Source organism: Dreissena polymorpha, unplaced genomic scaffold, assembly GCF_020536995.1.
Source record: "Dreissena polymorpha isolate Duluth1 unplaced genomic scaffold, UMN_Dpol_1.0 chrUn092, whole genome shotgun sequence".
In the NCBI taxonomy this organism is placed as follows: domain Eukaryota; kingdom Metazoa; phylum Mollusca; class Bivalvia; order Myida; family Dreissenidae; genus Dreissena; species Dreissena polymorpha.
In genome coordinates this window covers 1-23,696 of record NW_026273406.1, presented here as the reverse complement: position 1 = coordinate 23,696, position 23,696 = coordinate 1, and the positions used below count along the sequence as shown (strand labels likewise).

At 37.1% G+C, this 23,696-nt stretch overlaps 3 protein-coding genes across 3 annotated transcripts in view; 1 reads left to right on the top strand and 2 right to left on the bottom strand.

Annotated features, from left to right (window-relative positions):
* Positions 1 to 2,685, bottom strand: part of LOC127864056 (spectrin alpha chain-like) — an 81,276-nt gene extending 78,591 nt beyond the window's left edge. Inside the window, exon 1 of the mRNA XM_052403739.1 lies at positions 2,589 to 2,685. The gene's annotated coding sequence lies outside the window, so the exon portion shown is untranslated. The remainder of the gene's footprint in view (positions 1 to 2,588) is intronic.
* Positions 2,686 to 6,648: 3,963 nt separating this feature from the next.
* LOC127864060 (uncharacterized protein CG5098-like) lies at positions 6,649 to 11,477 on the top strand. Its single transcript, XM_052403747.1, has 3 exons — positions 6,649 to 6,826; positions 8,033 to 8,331; positions 8,956 to 11,477. The coding sequence occupies exons 2-3, from the start codon at positions 8,058 to 8,060 to the stop codon at positions 10,629 to 10,631; spliced, it is 1,950 nt and encodes a 649-aa protein (XP_052259707.1). The 5' UTR covers positions 6,649 to 6,826; positions 8,033 to 8,057; the 3' UTR covers positions 10,632 to 11,477.
* A 2,282-nt stretch (positions 11,478 to 13,759) lies between these two features.
* LOC127864062 (ribosome-recycling factor, mitochondrial-like) lies at positions 13,760 to 21,640 on the bottom strand. Its single transcript, XM_052403749.1, has 5 exons — positions 21,610 to 21,640; positions 18,835 to 18,953; positions 17,692 to 17,786; positions 16,326 to 16,476; positions 13,760 to 14,369 (listed from the first exon to the last, which is right to left on the bottom strand). Exons 1-5 carry the CDS (start codon positions 21,623 to 21,625, stop codon positions 14,283 to 14,285), a joined length of 468 nt encoding a protein of 155 aa, XP_052259709.1. The 5' UTR covers positions 21,626 to 21,640; the 3' UTR covers positions 13,760 to 14,282.
* Between the last annotated feature and the right edge of the window lie 2,056 nt (positions 21,641 to 23,696).

The window sequence follows — 23,696 nt, the reverse complement described above, 5'->3', positions numbered from 1 at the left end:
TGTAACCCGTACTTTCAGTGTACAGTACAGGCAACGTGTACTTTGACAAACGCCACTCGTTGCGGTGTTCATTTTACGGTGTTCGCTTACCAAACGACCCCCGTGATGGGTGTTCAGATCAAATATTCGCGGGGGCCGTTTTCCATAAGGTGGACACCGCGAATCACCGCGGACCCATAATATCTACCGCAGTGTTCATCGTGTTCGCTAGAAATAAAATAATTGAACATAAACATAGGTCGGTACCAATTTGCAGAAAGAATCTACTGTGCGTTTGAATGTTATAGGTGTCATTTGGTGTCTAAAAAATTAACAAAGATTACAAACAATCACAATCGATTACCGCATACATGCAAAAATTCCCGTCTCTGTCCATTACCCAATAATCCCGAGATTTCCGATTTCATGCAAATTCTGGTCAATGTTGACGATAAAAGTGTGATAGAAATGCAAAAATCACAAACGTTCGCCATATCTCTAAACTATCAAATAAATTTTTGCATATGTTTCTATTTAAAGATTTTATGAAATAAGCGCCCAATCAGAACAGGTGTATTCCAACATTCGTAAATCACCTGACGCCTAGTGTGCGCGTTGTGTAGAGTTCATGTTCTGTTACAAATTGTAGCCACAAATCAATACATGTATACATGCCCATGATATTTTCATTTTCTTTGTTCTGAACCATAAAAAGCGCGCGAAAATTTGCGTGGGTGTATTTATTTTTGACACAAAATCTTCGTAGCGCAGACAGCATTGGGATCTTTTAATTTCGATTTAAAGTTTCGTAGTTAATTTCTTCTCAAGTACCGGGGTAGCTCTCGAATGATTTGGAATTACGATTTCATCCGAATAAAATAAAAATCAAACACGCTGTAACACGCTATATTTAGATTTCATGCAACATGTACAAGTCATTTTCTGGAAATCAGGAAAATGAAACCCAATTTTGTAGAAACAAAAAGGGCAATTGCATTGATTAACACCATAAAAGTTAATTGTATTGATCATCTAAACACTTAGTTTTAGTTTCCGACTTAACGTACTGCTCGAGTTTAAGTACGCATAAATGTGCACATAATATCTACATGTACATGAAGTATATGATTTTATTTTGTACATGTACATTTAAAACGTGTGAATGACCCTCGCAGACAGGTGTTTACGGTGGCTGCGCAGCATCGCGGTGATCACGGGTGTTCCCGTTAACGATAGCATGCAATCGCGGCGATTTCAGGTGTTCGCCAAACACCGCGGTCAGTAGCGTGTCCGCCCCCGCGAAATGTCACCCATCGGGAAAATTGAACACCGCGGACACGCGTTTTTGTCAAAGTACACGTTGCCTGTACTGTACTGGATAGCCTCCCCTGCGTTAATGTTTGCCATTGAAATTAATATAATGAGTATTGTTTTCGTAATGTTCTAGATTTTGTACTCTAAAAAGATTAATATTATCCTCGTTGTTTGCTATTGTATTATTTTATAAAACTGTTATTGTTATGTTTTAGATTCCATGCTTCATATCAGATGTTTTATGTCTTGAATAAAAGTATCAAGAGTATTTGTTAGTACTATACTGACTACAGTAAAGGTGAAATGATAGATCGTTTTAGGTGTCCCGCTTTTTGGTCAAATGTCCCGACAATTTTAAATGTAATGTCCCGCTTTGGACCTAAAAAATTATGGCATGTATGATGATGTCATATCCGCGAATCAAGGGTAGTAAAACAAAATGGCTGATGCTTTACACTTATGTCAACAATATTGACATTTAATAGCTTTAAAAACATAGTTTGGAAATCACAATGGAACAAATCAGCGAAGAATGAATTTATTTTTAAAGGTTAATGTTTGTTTTCGTTGTTTTTTATGCGTTATCATTTTAATATTGACATTAAATGTTAAGGTCGCGAATTTACGGTAATCCAAGGATATTCATAAAAAATCCTTAATGACATATCAAGCATTGTATTTTATTTGAACTTCAAGCATAACAAAGTCTGTGTTGTTTTTTATCATACACATACTTATGTTAGCAGTGGACAATGACTGTTGAATGGTAAAAAAACAGTTTAATACTTTCTTAGCATTTTTGGGCAACACCTATGTATGAAAACATTAGATTTAATAAGAAAAAATCAGAAAAATAATTTCCCAAATAATGCTTTTGTGGATGAAAATTCTTCCCAATTTGGTAGATTTCGCTACCTGAAAAATCCCAATTTTGCTTGGTACTTTTTCCCAAAAAAGACAGAAAAAGGCCTGTTCCTAGACAAAAATGGTTTTAGTCAAAGAAAGGTTTAGAATACCACCACAGAAAATTCGACAAGCACGTCAAAATGCATTAAGGTCGAGTGGAGCCTATGCAAAGTTCGGCCCTTTAGGAACCTCATAATAATGCTGGGGAGATGTTTTATCAGTACTACACAGTAGAATTCGGAAAAAATGGGCGCGGTCGAACGCTGCCGGTGATGTCTGTCTACGGTATATTTCTTTACAATCCAGCAATCAAACAATATCCTAGCTCGCCATTCGAATGTTTCTGTCAAAATGATGCAGAAATGCATATAACCAAATGCATAACTTACCAGTAGACAACAAAATAATAGATTAAAATTGCTGATTTCTCAAGGCCAAATCACACAATATGGCGGCTTATGAAAGGTTACACCGCAAAGGTTACACCGCATTTGTTCAACGCAGGTCAAAGTCAACACTTATTTGGGAATGTTCAACGCAACAGCTTTCGGCTTCGACACAAAATAAATGAAAAATATACAATTGTATACAGTAAAAATTCCCAGATTATTTAGTTAAATAAATGACTAAATTTACTGCATTTTCCTTATTGCTACATTTATTACAAAACTGTAAGTTTTTATTTTTATTTTTGGAGGTTTCAAAATGAACTACTGCGGTCCGATATCGGAGAATTCGTACGACAACTACTCGTGCCACTTCAATATCGTAGTATTTGAAAACTTCGTTTCAGTTCATATGGATATGCATTGTGCATGACAACTTTCTGAAAAAAAAGTAAATTGTCTGATATCAGCTGATAATGACATTTTCGATTTGTATTTCATACTGTTGATGACACAAGTTATCAAATTTTGTTGACATATAAAATACTAAATGGTTACATATACATAAACCTAAATCGTGTTTTATGCTGTTACATTTTATATTTTTCAATTTACATGGAAAAATGGAATCAGAAAATCATTTCGAATCACTAGTTTATTTAATTTTTTAATAGCACTTATATACATGTCAGATTTATCACACTATACGGATTATAAAAATGTAATTCAATATTGGACACCGTGATAAGAGAAACAATAATTAAGTTAAACTTAAATTAAAGATATGATTTATGTTATTGAAATGCCATGAAACGCGGGCTCAACCCATACATTAAATTAAAATCTTCCTGGGTGCAAGTACGTATCTTTGATAAACCAGTGTAACAGAAGCTGTTATTAGTCACATCGCAGTTAATTGCATCAGCAATGGGAAATCAACAGAAGAAGTTTTCGTCCACAAAGACGGGGCTCGACCACACAAAGTTTAGAGAATTAGGATTGATTTTATACTTCATTAATTGCGCAATCAATTGAATGGAATTGACAGTACGGACAGCTGGTTAGGTAATACCGTTATAGTGAAGGAACAAGAAAGTAATATATATGCAATATAAACAATAACACACGGTAGAGCTTGGCCGGACGTCATTAATCTGTCCTAGCCGTATAATGACCATCATGCCATAGGCATCCGTTCCGTTATGTCGGCAGCGGGCCGATTATAAACTTCCGACACAGGTCTGCCGTGTGTTATTGTCTTAATAGAATATAAAGAAGTAAAACTCCAGCTGCTGGAGCAGTATTGAATTATTATTGTAAACAATTAGTTGGTCCTAAAACCGGTTTAAACCCACCATGCTTTGCATTGAACGTTCCAAGGCGGTGACCCCAGCTTTATTTTTTTTGTGTTTATGTTGTTTTGTATTGTGCTGTTTTGTGCTGTTTTGTACTGTTTGTCACTTGCATTAAATAAAGGACAAACTAATTGTATATAATGAGAATTCAATACTGCTCCAGCAGCTGGAGTTTCACTTCTTTATATTTAGTTTAAGAACAGTTCTCAAACTCAGCTAACGTCACATCAAGCGTCCCTCAGGACTCTGTCCTTGAATCACTGCTCTTTCTGGTGTACCTTAACGAACTAGCAGGTACTACAACCTAAAACAAACTCCGGCTCTTTGTCGACGACATTTTTTTACAGATTGATCAAGACAGCAGAGGATGCAACACAATTCCAGTTTAACATGGACGCCCTACAGAAACGGGGAAAAAACTGGCAGATGTCATTCAATCCGACAAGGCGTGAAGTCTTGCAGATCTCCAAAACGCGCAACCCAATAAAGTCAGAGTATATAATTTTCGGGCCGAAGCTTGCAGCTGTTAAGGAAGGGTTTTTCATCGGAGTGACGATCTCGGACAACATGTCTCGGATTTATATATAACGGCCTTTCCCCAAATATCACATGTTCCGTTCAGTGCATTGACGTATCTTAAAGGGATCTTTTCACGTTTTGGTAAATTGACAAAATTGAAAAAAGTTGTTTCAGATTCGCAAATTTCCGTTTTAGTTATGATATTTGTTAGGAAACAGTAATACTGAACATTTACCATGGTCTAATATAGCCATTATATGCATCTTTTGAAGATTAAAAAAACTGAAAATTATAAAGCGTTGCCAAGCGAAACGATTGAATAATATGGAGAGTTCTGTTGCTGTCGTTTAATTTTGTGAAACTACGAAGATTGCTTTTATAAAGTATAAAATACGTCCGTCTTATACACTTGGCAGGATGGCCGAGCGGTCTAATTGGTTTTTACTCCAGGACTCCGGGGGTCACTGGTTCGAGCTCTGATGCGGTCTACTTTTTTCCCTTTTTTAAATGTTATTCTTGATTTTTTTACTGGAGCTTTTTAGATCCAATGTTTACATTTATCAATATAAAGCATTTAATGACAAACTTCAAAACATGCCAAAATCTGTGAAAAGGCCCCTTTAATAAACTGCATACTGTACTATGATACTTTGTCGCACACGTATATTTGAAGAAAAAAATTGATTAAACGTAAACTTCCTATTGTACCAAGGATTAATAAACATAATAAAGAAATACATGGACAATTTTGAAGACCTGCCAAATTTTGACAAAAATACCCAAGGACCTATATTACCAACTTACATAAAAACAATAGTAACCAGCCCTAAAGAAGAGAAACATATTTATAAAACATTAATTAAAAACAATGACATTCCAGCTTGTAATACTAAATGGAATTCAGAATTTTTAAATATTGAATGGAAAAAAGTGCATGCACTTAATTTGTATTCAATCTAACTAAAGAAATTTATATCAGATGGCTCCAGTTCAGAATAGTCCAAAGAATATTGGGGACAAATTCCCTATTGTTCAAAATGAAAATTGTCGCAAATAATTTATGTACATTCTGTAATTTGGAAGTTGAAAATATAATGCACTTGTTCTGGTACTGTCCATATACACAGGAAATTATTAAATTTGTTCATGATATTGTTTGTAGAAGTAGACCAAGCATACATATTCACATACATGTCAGGATCAAGTACTTGGAATTATTAATCCAAAAATGAATGATTTAAATATAATATGCCTAGAGCTTAAACGGTATATCTTTTATTGTCAAAGAAAAAACAGAATTCCTTCAAAATACGGACTTGTAATCAGTATGAAACAAACTTTTGAAATTTACAAAAATACAATTAAATCAGAAGAAGAATTAAAAATATGGTCTCTGGTTAAAATATTTACTGACATCTCATATAATGACATAACCAATCATAACACATAATATAAATAATGCTTATAACATATTTATTTGTTGTCGTTGTTGTAAACGCTGCATTATCAGTTTTCGTATACAATACAATTCAGCACTTACTATTTAATTTTCTTATGTGCAATATTTTATGTTAAATGATATACATACTTATATTCAACAATAATTTCGTTTGTATTGTACAAACTTGTGTTTTTTGTGTTGTTGTAAAATACTTGAACTTTAACACAATTATTATATGATATGAATGTATGTTGAATGTACTACACTTATATTTATTATATTACATTTATGTACCCATCAAAAAGTCTGTACATGAAATACTCTGTGTTATGTTTTTTTGTTGTTGTTAAGTACTTTAACTATAACACAATTATAATATAAAATGAGTGTATGTTCAATGTACTACAATTAAGTATATTTATTATATTATTATGTATGTATGTAATATCATACGGAGTGAAAAAATCTGATTAAGCATTAAAGTACACAACTTTTCAGTTGATGCACATTTTATCACATAAAACTTCAATAGCGATACATCGACTATCTCCGGGATCCACCGTAAAATAGGTCTGAATTATGCAATAAATCGTCATCTGATCCCGAGAGATATAACTTGGGTCTATTTAAAATCTTGATTCTGACCTATACGCGCAACCTCCGCGCAGAGACTAGACTGGAACCAGCAACGCTCGATAAAAGCTAACAACGACAACTCTGATTGGTGCACATTAACCCGGAAGTATTACGTCATAGCGTCAATACACATTCAATACACAACACTTAATCGATACCAATGATAACAAAAAAGTACATGAGAGAAAATTACCTGTGTGGAATATATACCTAGAGACTAATGTATACCAAGAGACACTTGTGACGAAGAGTTCGTGGATCGAGGATACCAACAGCTGGTTATGATGCAGGTTAGTTGTTTGCAATATTTTGTATGTGCTTATGCATTTGCGATCGAAATATTGTATTCAGTTATAACTAAGAGGCAAAAGAGAAAACTGAATATTTATAAAAAAATCAGATAATTCCTGACAAAAGCGTTACGATCCGTCAATTGCTTTAAAATGTATAGCTGTTTCGATTGGTGGTTATCTACTAGAAACTTAAAATTAGAAAGGAACTTTAAAAAAAAAGTAAATTGGTGTTTTTCGGTTTCTGATTAAACTCAAGTCAAAAACCTTGCCATCAGCCTTAACTCTTACCGTAACTGCTTTCAGGAAAAAATAGTAGTTCTTGCATCAAGTTTAATAACTTTTTATTTATTATTTGAACAACATAAACATGTTTTGTCAGTAGGAGATTGCGGTGGTGTAGTGGATTAGGTGTCCGCCTAGCGATCAGGAGTTCGTGGGTTCGCTCCCTACTCTGGGAGTGTTCTCATTATCTTCTCCAAAGACACCAAGTACTGGTTCTTCCCAGGAAACGGACTCGATAATGTCCCTCTCTATAATGCTCTTAAGGGCGCTTGGCAGTATATATAGATAGATAGATACAATAAACCCTGCTACCGCTAGCTGATGTTTCTTTAGCTAGCTATATTGCCCAAGCCGTATTAGCCTTAGACATAATAAGCCCATCCCATGAGTCTGCTAAACTACTCGCAAAATTTATCCCCACTTTGGGTTCAATGATATACACTGCATTGACAAGTTAAGTCCTTCCACAATCATGACAAGTTTGATGGCACAGGAGGGAATCCCATATATATATATTTTTTTTATATGTTTATAGAGAAACTTTAAGCATATATATGTATAAAAATAATTTAAATGCGGGATTTGTGTTTGATGGTGGCGGTGGTATGTTTTTGTTAGTGAATAATGATGAAACATGGTCAATCAATTTAGTACAATTATTTGGACTACAAGTGACACATGCATGTTATTGATTTCTATTTTAAATGAAGTTGTCTGCATCTATCCGTATTTTCTTATTTTTGTCACTAATATTGACTTATATACATGTTAATAATTCCCATTGTGAATATAGTTGTCCGAATCTACAGGCATTTGATAAAAGTTAAGTTATGATCATATGATTTGGAGATTTTTTACTTGAGCTTAGCAAGATCAGGTATAAGTATTTTCCCACTGTTTCTTACCTCTTGTTTGCTTCAGAAATAAATACTTGGAGTTCTGAAGTATGGCTGTAACAGGGGATGCAACTGTCTTGGTCTCAGGGGAGACAACCTTGATGGACTCGGAGGACACAATTCCAAAGATAGCCACTTATGTCTTCTTTGATCTTGAAAGCACGGATCTCCTGCATGCGAGGACCCGGATCACAGAGTTGTGCCTGTTTGCTGTGAACAGATTTGACATGCAGGCAGCAGGGATGTTCCCAAGAGTGACAAACAAACTGACCCTCTGTTTTGACCCTTTGAAGCCTATCTCGGCCTCATCTAGTTCCATCACAGGTTTGTTCCAACTTGCTTAGTCTAAAGTAATGTTTATTGTCCAAATGCCAAATGTCAAGTTTATTTATTTATCAAAGGTTGGTCTTATTCACATAATTACTTCTGAGGAGCATAAACAGAAATTATGGTAAAATGTATTATAATAAACTTTTACAGAGATAAAGCTTATTCACAAACGGAACATTGTGTTGTTCTTTTGCACATAAATCACATGTTAACATTCAGAACGTATGTTATTCTTTTTTTCAAGTCTAAAATTCTTTCCATGAAAAACATCTCTATTGCAAAATACAAAAAAGACAATTTTTGATTAAGTATAAATTTCAGATTTACACCACTGTAGTCTAAATTATCTAGATACATATACATGGGCCGTGCTTTGTGAAAAAGGGGTTTAATGCATGTGCGTAAAGTGTCATCCCAGATTAGCCTGTGAAGTCCGCTAAAGAGACTTTCTTTAAACAAAAATATCATACAAGGGGAAAGTGTCATCCCTGATAAGCCTGTACAGACTGCACAGGCTAATCTGGGACAACACTTTATGCACATGCATTAAACCCCCTTTTCACTGAGCGCGGCTTATATACATGAATTAGTTTTAAATCTCATTATTTGATTATTCAGGTCTCTACAATGACTCCCTGGAAAGTCAGAAACCCTTCACAGCTAGCACAGTTCAGCTGCTACAGAACTTCCTGGGGCATCTGCAGCCACCAGTCTGTCTCCTGGCTCACTATGGCAACGGGTTCGACTTCCCGTTGCTCAAACAAGAGCTACAGCGCATCAACCAGTCTTTGGACAGCTCCATATTGTGTGCAGACACCCTGGAGGCTTTCCGCTCTCTCGATGGAGTGGAGCCTGGCCACGAGTTGCCGCTGTGCCTGTGTGCCATGTGTTCAGAGTTACGTGATTCCCACAACTATACTCCAGTCAGAACCCATACAATTCCTCCTACCCCTCAAACTCCCATAAAGAGAAAACTTGACAAAGAATCAGATGACACAATGAATCTTAAGAAACTTCACCAGCATAATGAGGAGACTAATGGTTGTGGAATAGTAAGACAAGGTGCTGCTGTTAAAAAGCGCCTGGATTTTCAGGCCAGTGAGTCACACAATGATATCCACCATAAAACATCAAACAATACGGAAAGTGATACAACTAATACTGGGGCATGTTCTGTAAAAAAACGTCTGTTTGTTGACTCACCCCAAGCAGTTTGTATTGAGAATTTAGAAGAGCAAGATGAAGATGTAAACTCAGAATTCTCAGCCAGTCAAGACCTAGTGTGCTTAGAAGCCCTTGAGGAAATAGAAAACACACTCACTGGAGACATTGAAGATATCAGTGAGTCAAAGGACCCCATGATATCAGAGGACCAAGTGAGCAAAAGCAGTGACTATATAAATCATAAGGACCAAAATAGCAAAAGTACAGACTCTGCACAACAAGCAAACAATAGAGATATAATGGAGTCCAAATCTTCAGTAATTCCTAATGACCCAGTTAGCAGCAGTACTGGTTATTTAATGAAGTCTAAGGGTGAAGTACTTGATTCTACTGGTACGAAGAGTACATCTGTGGACAAACGCTCGCCTGTCAAATCGTGCCATCCCCTTGACACTATATTCACGTCACCAAGAGTGTTCAATGCACCAGCAGCAAGCACGGGACAAAAGCTTACGGAAACTGATCTCAAACAGTCAACTGATATAAAATTGTCAACAGATGTGAGAAGCAAATGCTTAACACCCATTGAACAGAATATCAGCAGTTCAAATTTGGCGGATGACAAAAGCAGCTTTTGTAAAAGCAGTATTTCTAGTGCAAGTGATTCAACTTTACAAACAGTTAATGGGTCCCATGCAGATATAAACAACTCATGTGCAAGTATTTCTGCAGAACTTGTCACCTGTGACAGTCATATGATGAATGTAGATAATACGTCACCAAAGACCTCCTGTAATTCCAATCCATTACTTAGTGCTTGTGGAGAGAGTGGGGCTAAGAACAACTCTTCTCCGGCTAACAACAACTCTTCTCCAGCAAACAACAACTCTTCTCCGGCTAACAACAACTCTACTCCAGCTAACAACAACTCTTCTAGGGCTAACAGCTACTCTGTACCAAAGCGGCACTCCTACAAACTGGAGGAAATACACAAGCGTGTGCTGGGTGAGAAGCCAACGAGGTCTCATTACGCGGAAGATGACTGTGTTGCTATGGTGAAGATTGCTAAATGTACACGCGGCTTTATGGAATGGGTGGACAGACATGCTAGACCCCTGTCTTCCATATGAAATGACTTTGTTGGGTAGATGTGTGTACAAGAATGTATGCCTACGCATGGAAACTGTCATCCATAGGAAATGTTTCAGTCTATATTAGGTACATGTAGTTGTGTTGTACAAGACAGTATGCCTATAGATCAAAACTGCATGTATCGTCCATATGAAATGACCATACATGTACATGTATTAGAAGTTGTGATGTACAAGACTGAATAACTCTGCACTACCACATCTGCGTATTGTTGTTAGGCATTTGGTGTGGTAGGATTGCTTTATCTTTTAGATGTCTATATACATATGTTACTTGTTAATTGTTAGGAGCATATTAGTGATACTGCCTTTTTTTTGTTTCTGAGTTTTTAACAATTAATGATATCTTTTTACAATATTTGTTAGTGATACATATTTTAATATATGACATACATCTACATGTAATTAAATTTTGATTTTAAATTTCACCAGAATGTTTTGTATATAATTTATAAAATTATTTAAAACAAAAACACATAGATTATTTTTTTCCTTTAAATCTACTAAGAGCATGGATTAATTGGAATTGTATTGAATGAACTTCAAATCATTTGTTTTATGTTCTGAATGTTCAATGCACCTTATACATGCATTGCACATTTATCCAAATGATAAATTAATTACACAAGGTTTGAGAGGGTTTTTATTGATTTAAATAGTGGATTGCTCTTTTATTCAGCCTTTAGAAAATATGTTGTTGAAGTATTTTTGTAATATATTATGTGTATTTAATGTATGTTTTATCTTATATTTTGATAAAGTTTCATAATTGTTTTGCATGCTTGTTGTAATATAACCTAGATTAGAGAATAAAGTTGTTATACACTTCCGAGTACTTATTTATGCCTGCCTTGGGAGAAGCAGGATTCTATAGATTTCCACCTATCAGTCCGTTGGTCCCGTTATTGGTCAGAAGGATCCTTTCCCGCCATAATATCTAGAGAACCCTTTGAATTACGATAATGCAAATTGGTAGGATAGTTGCTTGGGTTGAAAGGAAAATGCCTTTTGACTTTGAGGTCATTAGGTCAAAGACTTGTGGGATTGTTCCAAAAAGGGACCATTTTGTTTCTGCACCATATTTAGCATGGAAGTTATTGGTTTGGAAAGAAAATGCTTCAAATATCAAATCAATTTTGAGATTTACTGATCATATGTCAGAGTGTATTGTGACTTGAAATTCATCGCTGTGTGGCATCATAAATTGCTCTTTGGTTGAATGAAAACCCCACCCTATGTTTTTTTTATTCTTGTTTTTTTTTCAAAAATAAAATGTGTTAGTGCATGTGCGTAAAGTGTTGTCACAGATGTAAAGTAAAGCGAAGACATCACTTTTTGCTTTTATAATATGTTTTCTTTGAAGTTAGTCTCTTATTCACGAAAATCCAGTTTAGGCAAAAAGTGTCATCCCTGATAAGCTTGTGTCAGGCAAATGTATGCATTTGGAAAATGGAATCAAGTTAAAATGTATTACTCTGAAAATACAGTTAGGGTATTTTTAACCATGAAGACATGTGCCTTAACAAAAATGACTATAAATAGCTGAACAATTTGAACTTGTTATTTATACCTAAAAGGGTCAATTGGTTCATTTATTATAAAGATTCAATTTAATTTCTTTTCCTGAAAAATGACAGCATCTGAATCAAAGGTTCGAGTTTTATAATGGATACCATATAAATTTTAAAAATTACTGCGGCTAGTGTTATAACCACAGAACCTGACACCAAAAGTCAAAGGCGACTTGTTTAATCATCTGTGCATGATTTCCTCTATGTTTATAATTTTAAGATTGAAATATATCAAATAGGCACAGGTCCTTTTAATATTCTGAACAAACATGCTGTAGATTCATTTATTTTCAGTTTCATGGATGCATAAAATCTGACAGTTTCATTTGATCTTAAATTCATTATTTTTTTAAATATATAACACTTAAGAATTGAACGTTTATTGGGGATCTGATTTTGTGGTTGAGAAGACCCACTAAAATCCACTAAAATTAGAGTCGAATGAATAATTTGAGCCGTGCTCTGTGAAAAGTGGGTTTAATGCATATGCGTAAAGTGTCGTCCCAGATTAGCCTGTGCAGTCCACAGAGAAGACACTTTCTTTAAACGAAACATATCATAAAAGCAGAAAGTGCCGTCCCAGATTAGCCTGTGAAGACTGCACAGGCTAATCTGGGATGACACTTTATGCACATGCATTAAATCCCCTTCTTACAGAGCACGGCTCATTTTTGTTTAACAGAAGTTAAAAAAGTGCTTCAATCATCGTTTTCATATATCTAGAGGCATTCTTAAATATATGTATTCACAGACATCCTTGGATTTAAGTACATTTTTAACCAGGTTTTCCGAAGGAAAAAACTGGTTATTAGATTGGCGAATGCGGGCGGGCGGGCGGGCTGGCTGGCTGACTGGCGGGCGGGCGGAACAAGCTTGTCCGGGCCAAAACTTTGTCGTTCATTGTGAGATTTTAAAATCATTTGGCACATTTGTTAACCATCATTAGACGGTGTGTCGCGCGAAAAAATTACGTCAATATCTCCAAGGTCAAGGTCACACTTTGAGTTCAAAGGTAAAAAATAGCCATAAATGAGCTTGTCTGGGCTATAACTATGTCATTCATTATGAGATTTTAAAATCATTTGGCACATTTGTTCACCATCATGGGACGGTGTGTCGCACGAAAGAATCACGTCAATATCTCCAATGTCAAGGTCGCCACGACTAAAAATAGATTTATTTTAAAACAAACTTAAAAAGGGGGTTAATTTTGTTTGTTTATTTAAAAAGTTCAGTTTGAGTTGTCTCCCTTTATCAGATTTTTTTTTCACAATGGAAACCTGGTTTTGTGACAATTTTGTCCCTTGTTTAAACATAAATTCAAGGTAGTTTTGGCATTTAATATAACTTAACTTGGCTGGTTGTAAGGCTATCAGATAAAATACTGGTTGATCTTAAACCCCAGCCGTGTGTATAATAGAAAGTTGGAGAAGCCTATATTCCACTTCTCAATATTTCTACAATTGTTATTTAAATTGAATAGTCGAAAAATTCATGTCAAATACATGAACTTAAGTGGAACATAACAAACACAACTTTTGAATTGCATTGAAATTTAAATACCAAGTGTACAATCTCTTTCATCACAAAACAATGTATGGCATTACAAAAATTCTATTGCATTTCAAGAAAATGCCAAAGGTAATGAATCTACACAAATAGACAACACATCCAGCTATTTTTCTTCAACCATCTGACCCGTCTGACCCTATACATGTAATACCAACTCATTCTTATATCAGGCAAATTGTTCAAAACTTAGAAGTTGTTATAGTATATTAATGTATCCTCATTCTGCAAAAGCTGGGCCTTATGCATGTGCATAGAGTAGAACTGAATTCTTGCTAAGATAAAAAGTGGAAAGTGTTATCCCTGATTAAGCGGTGTGGACTGCACAGGCTAATCTGGGACTACACTTAATGCACATTCATTAAGCCCCATTTTCCCAGATATAGACTCATATTTATATATATATATATATATATATACAATGCACACATGTCTAGATATGCGGGGAAAACTGCCCAGCCCCTGGGGTCTATTAAACAGTGAGATCAGGTCAGTCTAGGGTCTTCAAGAGTTCTTCTGTCTTGGCTTTTAGTTGCTTCTCAGCTGCCACCTGGGCCGCATTCTTCATGGCCAACAGCTGCAACAAGTAGCAGAAGGACCACATAGTTCAAACTTAACTCTTTTAGTGCTGGCACCAAATTTTGCAAACAGTTTACATCCAGATGAGACGCCACAGAACGTGGCGTCTCATCAGGATCCAAACTGTTTGCTTTTTTGATAGTATTCTTTGAAAAAAATCAAAGAAAATGCCAATTTTAGAAAATCAGCAGACAACATTTTAGCTGATGACAAATTTCCCAGCATGCAAAGGGTTAATATTTCTTATTTAAGGAATTCTTACTATAATCCTTACTTTTGTATCGTTGTGATATTTATGCTTTTTTTATTTACATAAAATATTCACTGTTAACTCAAATTTTCTTTTAAAAATTAATTTTTATGCAAAAAAAAAATGTCGGCAAAAACTATTTAGTTCACATCTTATCATCAGTGATTATGTTAAAGTGTAACTAAGACAATGCTGCCTTTCAAAGTAGTGATGAATAGACATGTTTCATATTGTTTTCTGGCATACCACTTCAGTGCTGACTGGCAAATGGGTAACTAATCAGCACTTTGAACTGCTTATCCTTTTAGTGCTCAATGCTGATATTTCACTTCTACTTCTAAATATATTTGCATAATATGATTTGAGTTATAGATTTTTAAAATCTTTTTGAAAAGCCATTTTTTAAGTCACCCTGAAGTGTTATTCAGACCTGTTTGTTAAACCCTTTCCAAGTGTTGTTTAGACCAGTTTGTCAAACCCCCAGCCTTAAGTGTCATTCAGAACTGTTTTAAAAATCCTCACCCTCAAGTGTTATTCAGACCTGTTTTTTAAAGCCTCAACCTCAAGTGTTATTCAGACCTATTTGTCAAAGCCTCAACCTCAAGTGTTATTCAGACCTATTTGTCAAAGCCTAAACCTCAAGTGTTATTCAGACCTATTTGTCAAAGCCTCAACCTTAAGTGTTATTCAGACCTGATTATCAAACCCTCACCCTCAAGCACAGGTACTTGAAAAAAAAGTGATCCTTATATATATAATAAGAGAAAAGGTATTCGACAATGATTTCACAGGTTAAATTGTATTTGTGATGTTTGTAGTCTGCCAGTTATTTAAATTTTGCCTCTGCATGAATATATTTGTTTTAAATACCTCATGTCTTAAAAGTCTATAGGATTGATTATGTATCATTTAATGCTGATGTTTGTTTTAAATATGCATGTTATTTATTGCTATTATTGTAAATGTCGGTTAATAGCTATTCATAGCTAATGTTTCTTTGTTACACATGTACTGACTTAAAATAAAATTTGATTTGATATGATTTGATTTGAAATGATTAAACACCGTTTAATTGATGAAAATCCACCAAGTATGTCCAAAACAGCTAAGAGTTTTCACAACATATAACCCCAAAAATCGCATGTGTAATTCTTGATGTCCAAACCTACGTGGACTTTATAGCAAAGTTCTTGTTTAATTGTAAAAAAATGGACCAAAAATTGCCTTCCATCATAACTGACATCTGGACGCCGAGAATTACATACTTCAGTTTTGGGATCATATTTGTGAACCTTTCTGCTGTTTTGGACATACTTGGTGGATTTTCATCAAATAAATGGTGTTTAATCATAGATGGACACTTCCTCCTGGCAACCACGACCACATATATGTGTGCATTGTTTGATCTTTGATGCTGCTGCATAGTGTTATTCAATACACCTGTACAATCATCCTGGGTACCATTTCTCTTTTATATATATAAGGACCCAACAAGTACCTGTGCCCTCAAGTGTCATTCAGACCTGTTAATCAAACCCACACACTCAAGTCTATTTAGACCTGTTTTGAGTTTATCAAAGCCTCACCCCCAAGTGTTATTAAGACCTATTTATCACCCCTCATCCCCAAAGTGTAATTCAGACCTGTTTATTAAACCCACACCCTAAAGATTCATTCAGACCTGTATGTCAAACCCTCACTGACCTTTTTGTCAGCGAGTTGTTTCTCATCCTCCCTGTTTATGCTGGATGTTTTCTTGGAGAACTTTGAGTAGACTTTGTTGAGTGAGTCCTTGGTCTTGTTGAAGATGGCCTTGGCATTCTTGGCTAGCTGCTCCCTGTGCTCTCTGGACACCCTGCAATGGGAAATAGGAGAATTGGAGCCTCATTCTCTGGACACCCTGCAATGGGAAATAGGAGAAATGGAGCCTCATTCTCTGGACACCCTGCAATGGGAAATAGGAGAATAAGAGCCTCATTCTCTGCACACCCTGCAATGGGAAATAGGAGAATTGGAGCCTCATTCTCTGCACACCCTGCAATGGGAAATAGGAGAATTGTAGCCTCATTGTCTGCACATCCTGCAATGGGAAATAGGAGAATTGGAGCCTCATTCTCTGCACACCCTGCAATGGGAAATAGGAGAATTGGAGCCTCATTCCCTGCACACCCTGCAATGGGAAATAGGAGAATTGGAGCCTCATTCTCAGGACATCCTGCAATGGGAAATATGCAAATTGGAGCCTCATTCTCTGCACACCCTGCAATGGGAAATATGCGAATTGGAGCCTCATTCTCTGCACACCCTGCAATGGGAAATAGGAGAATTGGAGCCTCATTCTCTGCACACCCTGCAATGGGAAATAGGAGAATTGGAGCCTCATTCTCTGCACACCCTGCAATGGGAAATAGGAGAATTGGAGCCTCATTCTCTGCACACCCTGCAATGGGAAATAGGAGAATTGGAGCCTCATTCTCTGCACACCCTGCAATGGGAAATAGGAGAATTGGAGCCTCATTCCATGCACACCCTGCAATGGGAAATAGGAGGATTGGAGCCTCATTCTCTGCACACCCTGCAATGGCCATATGATAATTTGAGCCTTATTCTCTGGGCTTTGTGCATGTGAGTTAAGTTCTCCAAATTAGCCTAATTTGGGACAACACTTTAAGTTTTTTCTGGATTTGTTTGTTTAAAGAAGGTCCCTTCTAAAGATAAATCCAATTTAGGTGGAAAGTGACATTCCTGATTAGCTTTAGCAGACTGTACAGGCTAATCTGGGACAATGCTTTACACAAATGCATTAAGCCCAGTTTTCACAGATGGAGTTAATTTTATAAACGATGATATTTGCAACATTATAGGTTTCGTGGTTTAGAGAAACTAGTAAACTGCTCATGTAAAACAAAATCATTGATATTTTACATGTATAAAGCCTAAAAACCATGGACATGCCCCTAAAACTTCAGCAATAAGGATAATAAATTTTCCATTGTTTACAACTGTTCTTAAAAATAAGGCGAATATACCATGTATGTAAATTTCCTATTTCTCATTTTCTGGGACCTACTTAGGAATAGTGAGGTAGACAAGAGACTGGCCTTCTTGCTGAGGGTTCAAATTCATCCCAGAGTTTCTCAATGTGGAAAGAACTTCAGCAATATACTGAAACATATCATATGGTTAAAGTTATATCTTTTAATATCTGTTCCTTCCATATTGGGATGAAATGAAGCTTATATTACATAGCAAATCATGTTACACACAAAAGATGGTCACACTTCCACATTGACAAATATCATTTTTATCAAATTAACTTGTGATATAATCCAATCATTTCATGTGGACATCATATGTTGAGTATAACACTATTAAATACAAAAGAACAATTTCATTTTGTTTGTGATTTTCATAAGTGCACACCACAATGTTTGGGATTTCAGATAAACAGAAACTGATTCTTTAATAATAATTGCCGATGTGTTAGAATTTTGGTAGCACATTGTGTATATGTTTATGGTTTAATTTGAACTTATAATGTCTTTATTGTGCTTGCTTTACTTTAAGAGTTACAATGTAAGCATCTTGAAATAATGTAAACAGTGACAAATCATTTTAATTGAAATTTATAAATATGGAGATGACTGAGGACCATTAATATGGAGATGACCTTGACCATAAATATGGAGATGACCTTGACCATTAATATGGAGATGCCCTTGACCATTAATATGGAGATGACCTTGACCATTAATATGGAGATGACCTTGACCATTAATATGGAGATGACCTTGACCATTTATATGCAGATGACATTGACCATTAATATGGAGATGACCTTGACCATTTATATGGAGATGACCTTAACCATTAATATGGAGATGACCTTGACCATAAATATGGAGATGACCTTGACCATTAATATGGAGATGACCTTGACCATTTATATGCAGATGACATTGACCATTAATATGGGGATGACCTTGACCATTAATATGGAGATGACCTTGACCATTAATATGGAGATGACCTTGACCATTAATATGGAGATGCTTTGACAATTGTCTACTGTTGAAGAAATAAACCATGAACATCATTCAAGTAATTAAAACAAGTTAATAAACATAACAGATGTGTTTTTTTATAATTAATAGATTTTTCTTGAATTGAATTGTTGAAGTATACAACAACCCCATTAACTGAGTATGCATACATGTGAGTTCTTGGCCAGGTTGACAACGACCAGGGACGGGGTCTTCTGTATGATGGAGGCAATCTGGTTCAGTGGGAACGAGCCATCAGGGGTCTTCACCTGCAGCTTGCCGTACATACCTGAAATAAAGCAAGCGTGACAATGTTGGTATTTGAGACGCATAATGCTAAAATGGGCCTTATGCTTTGTGCGACCACCATAGGTCCAGACCAGCCTATGCATGTTTTTGCAATCTGGTGAGGAGTAATGCTGTCCACTACAAAGTAATGCAAGATTGTGTAATCTCATTATTGGACAGGGTTATTTCTGACAGACTGCAGTTTGGTCTGAAGATACCCAGGCCCGTAAGGGATAGGTCTCATTTGTGGATGATGGGCTCATTTGTGAAATACCATGGTAAAATCATTTGTGCATGATGGGCTCATTTGTGAAATACCATGGTAAAAATGTGTTCTAGACATGGGTAGGTTAAATTTCATTATGAAAGGAAGGAACAATGTTTATGTTATGTGCCTTACTTACAATGGTATCATAACGTGGAAAAGTTTTCATTTGAATGTGCACTTTTTGTATAGGAATGAAACTTATTAAAACAGAGTGGAACAAAAATTGTATTTATCTTTCTGTAAAATGACCATTACCATATCTTGATGGCTTATACAGAGTTATAGGTTAAAAATAAGTTCATATTTTAACAAGTAACTATTAAATGATTGATTTACTAATTAGACTTTCATAGACGCGCTGTAAATATTTTTTCAATAGAAATAAATAATTGTCCCTAGGACACTTTTTAAGGGTCAGTCACCATCAGTAATGATATTAAAATCGTTATGATTACAATATTCATGAAAAATTGCTATGCAAGGACACTATTAATAAATCATAGTGTATAGTTGCAAATTACAATTGCATAAATAATGTGAACATAATCTTAAAGCAAACTGGAAATGTGTCAGCCAAAATCTTTGTTTGCATTTTCACATGTTTTTTTCTTAACGATTTTATTAATATATCATTTCTAGTAAAAAAAAGGCGTGAAAAGTGGGTTATGCATTGTTTATGACGGTCAATATAAATGCCAAATAGAATTAATTTGCCCCTTTAACAACTTTATCAATGTATAATTGCTACATAATTGTATACTATAAATAATTTATCAATGCAAAAATGAGAATATGAATGCATTACTTTCACTCACATCTATTTTTAGGGGAATTCCTATTGACGTGCCCCTTTTAAAGCAATCCTGAGGCCATCCACTGTATTAACTGAGCCTCATTCTGGCAAACTTGGCCTAATGCACAAACTGTCCACCTGGATTAGCCTGGGTGTGCAGTCATCACCCGCTAATAAGTGATGACCCTTTTTGCTTTTATGGTGTTTTTTGTAGATGGAAAGTGTTGTCCCAGATGAGCATATGCAGACTGCACAGACTAATCTGGAATGACACTGTACACACATGCATTTAGCCCAACTTTCCCACAACACTGCTCAAATACTGCCCATACCTATGTTGGTCCTTAATGACAGCTCAAATACTGTCCTCAGTGACAGCTCAAATACTGCCCATACCTATGTTTGTCCTTAATGACAGCTCAAATACTGCTCATACCTATTTCGTTCCTTAGTGACAGCTCAAATACTGCCCATAACTATGTTGGTCCTTAATGACAGCTCAAATACTGCCTATACCTATGTTGGTGCCTAGTGACAGCTCAAATACTGCCCTTAGTGACAGCTCTAATACTGCCCATACATGTGTTGGTCATAAGTGACAGCTCAAATACTGCCCATACCTATGTTGGTCCTTAGTGACAGCTCAAATACTGCCCATACCTATGTTGGTCCCTAGTGACAGCTCAAATACTGCCCTTAGTGACAGCTCAAAAACTGCCCATACTTATGTTGGTCCTCAGGGACAGCTCAAATACTGCCCCATATATATGTTGGTCCTCAGGGACAGCTCAAATACAGCCCATACCTATGTTGGTACTCAGTGACAGCTCAAATACTGCCCATACCTAAGTTGGTCCTCAGTGACAGCTCAAATACTGCCCATACCTATGTTGGTCCTCAGGGACAGCTCAAATACTGCCAATACCTATGTTGGTCCTCAGTGACAGCTCAATGCTGCCCATGCCTATGCTGGTCCTCAGTGACATCCTAAATACTGCCCATATCTTTGTTGGTCCTCAGGAACAGCTCAAATACTGACCAGACCTATGTTGGTCCTCAGGGACAGCTCAATGCTGCCCATACCTATGTTGGTCCTCCGTAACATCCTAAATACTGCCGATACCTATGTTGATCCTCAGTGACAGCTCAAATACTGCCATTCGTTACAGCTCAAATACTGCCCAAACCTATGTTGGTCTTTAGTGACAGCTCAAATACTGTCCATACCTATGTTGGTCCTCAGTTACAGCACCAAATACTGCCCATACCTATGTTGGTCGTCAGTGACAGCTCAAATACTTCCCAAACCTTTGTTGATCCTAAGTGACAGCTCAAATACTGCCCTTAGTGACAGCTCAAATATTGCCCATACCTATGTTGGTCCTCAGTGACAGCTAAAATACTGCCAATACCTATGTTGGTCCTCAGTCACAGCTCAAATACTTTCCATACCTATGAAGGTCCTTAGTGACAGCTCAAATACTGCCCTTAGTGACAGCTCAAATACTGTCCATACCTATGTTGGTCCTTAGTGACACTTCAAATACTGCCCATACCTATGTTGGTCTTTAGTGACAGCTCAAGCACTGCCCATACCTATGTTGGTCCTCATTGACAGCTCAAATACTGCCCATACCTATGTTGGTCTTTTTTGAAAGCTCAAATACTGCTCATACATATGTTGGTCCTCCGTGACAGCTCAAATACTGTCCATGCCTATGTTGGTCCTCAGTGACAGCTCAAATACTGCCCATACCTATGTTAGTCCTCAGTGACTGCTCAAATACTGCCCCATACCTATGTGGTCCTAAGGGAAAGCTCAAATACTGCCCATACCTATGTTGGTCTGTAGGGACAGCTAAAATACTGCCCATTTCTTATGTTTGTCCTCAGGGACAGCTCAAATACTGCCCATACCTATGTTGGTCTTTAGTGACAGCTCAAATACTGCCCATACCTATGTTGGTCCTCTGTGACAGCTCAAATACTGCCCATACCTATGTTGGTCCTCAGGGATTAGCTCAAATACTGCCCATACCAGTATTAGTCCTCAGTGACATCTCGAATACTGCCCATACCTATGTTGGGTCCTCAGGGACAGCTCAAATACTGCCCATACCTATGTTGGTCCACAGGAACAGCTCAAATACTGCCCATACCTATGTTGGTCCTCAGAGACAGCTCAAATACTGCCCATACCTATGTTGGTCCTCATGGACAGCTGAAATACTGCCCATACCTATGTTAGTCCTCAGTGACAGCTGAAATATACTGTCCATACTTATGTTAGTCCTCAGTGACAAGCTTAAATACTGTCCATACCTATGTTGGTCCTCAGGGCAAGCTCAAATACTGCCCATACCTATGTTGGTCTTCAAGGACAGCTCAAATACTGCCCATACCTATGTTGGTCCTCAGGGACAGCTCAAATACTGCCCATACCTATGTTGGTCATTAGGCAAGCTCGAATATTGCCCATACCTAGGTTGGTCCTCAGCGAAAGCTCAAATACTACTGCCCATACCTATGTTGGTCCTCAGGGACAGCTCAAAAACTGCTCATACCTATGTTGGTCCTCAGTGACAGATCAATACTGCCCATACCTATGTTGGTCCTCAGTGACAGCTCAAATACTGCCCATACCTAGGTGGTCCTCAGTGACAGCTCAAAAACTGCCCATACCTATGTTCGTCCCTAGTGACAGCTCAAATACTGCCCTTAGTTGACAACTCAAATACTGCCAATACCTATGTTGGCCCTCAGTGACAGCTCAAATACTGCCTATACCTAGGTAGATCCTTAGTGACAGCTCAAAACTGCCCTTAGTGACAGCTCAAACACTGCCCATACCTATGTTGGTCTTTAGTGACAGCTCAAATACTGTCCATACTTATGTTGGTCCTCAGTGACAGTTCAAATACTGCCCATACCTATGTTGGTCCTCAGTGACAGCTCAAATACTGCCCATACCTATGTTGGTCCTCAGAGATAGCTCAAATACTGCCCATGCCTATGTTGGTCTGTAGGGACAGCTCAAATACTGAATACCCCCATACCTATGTTGGTCCTCAGGGACAGCTCAAATACTGTCCATACCTATGTTGGTCTTTAGTCACAGCTCAAATACTGCCCATACCTATGTTGTCCTCTGTGACAGCTCAAATACTGCTCATACCTATGTTGGCCCTCAGGGACAGCTCAAATACTGCCGATACCTATGTTAGTCCTCAGTGACAGCTCAAATACTGCCCATACCGATGTTGGTCTTCAGGGACAGCTCAAATACTGCCCATACCTATGTTGGTCCTCAGGCCATCTCAAATACCGCCATACCTATGTTGGTCCTCAGGGACAGCTCAAAAACTGCCATACCTATGTTTGTCCTCAGTGACAGCTCAAATACTGCCCATACCTGTGGGTTTGGTCCTCAGTGACATCTCAAATACTGCCCATACATAGTTTGGTTCTCGGGCACAGCTCAAATACTGCCCATACCTATGTTGGTCCTCAGGGCCAGCTCAAATACTGCCCATACCTATGTTGCTCCTCAGGGACAGCTCAAATACTGCCCATACCTATGTTAGTCCTCAGGGACAGCTCAAATACTTCCCAACCTATGTTGGTCTTCAGGGCAGCTCAATACTACTGCCCATACCTATGTTGGTCCTCAGTGACAGCTCAAA

Bases quoted from the DNA above. Each gene is read 5' to 3' on its own strand.
- LOC127864060 (XM_052403747.1), top strand. From the start codon at position 8,058: ATGGCTGTAACAGGGGATGCAACTGTCTTGGTCTCAGGGGAGACAACC. The intron at 8,332-8,955 runs GTTTGTTCCAAC...TTGATTATTCAG, and splicing joins CTCATCTAGTTCCATCACAG to GTCTCTACAATGACTCCCTG.
- LOC127864062 (XM_052403749.1), bottom strand. The intron at 17,787-18,834 runs GTATGCATACTC...GATATGTTTCAG, and splicing joins ACCTGGCCAAGAACTCACAT to TATATTGCTGAAGTTCTTTC. The intron at 14,370-16,325 runs GTCAGTGAGGGT...TACTTGTTGCAG, and splicing joins AACAACTCGCTGACAAAAAG to CTGTTGGCCATGAAGAATGC.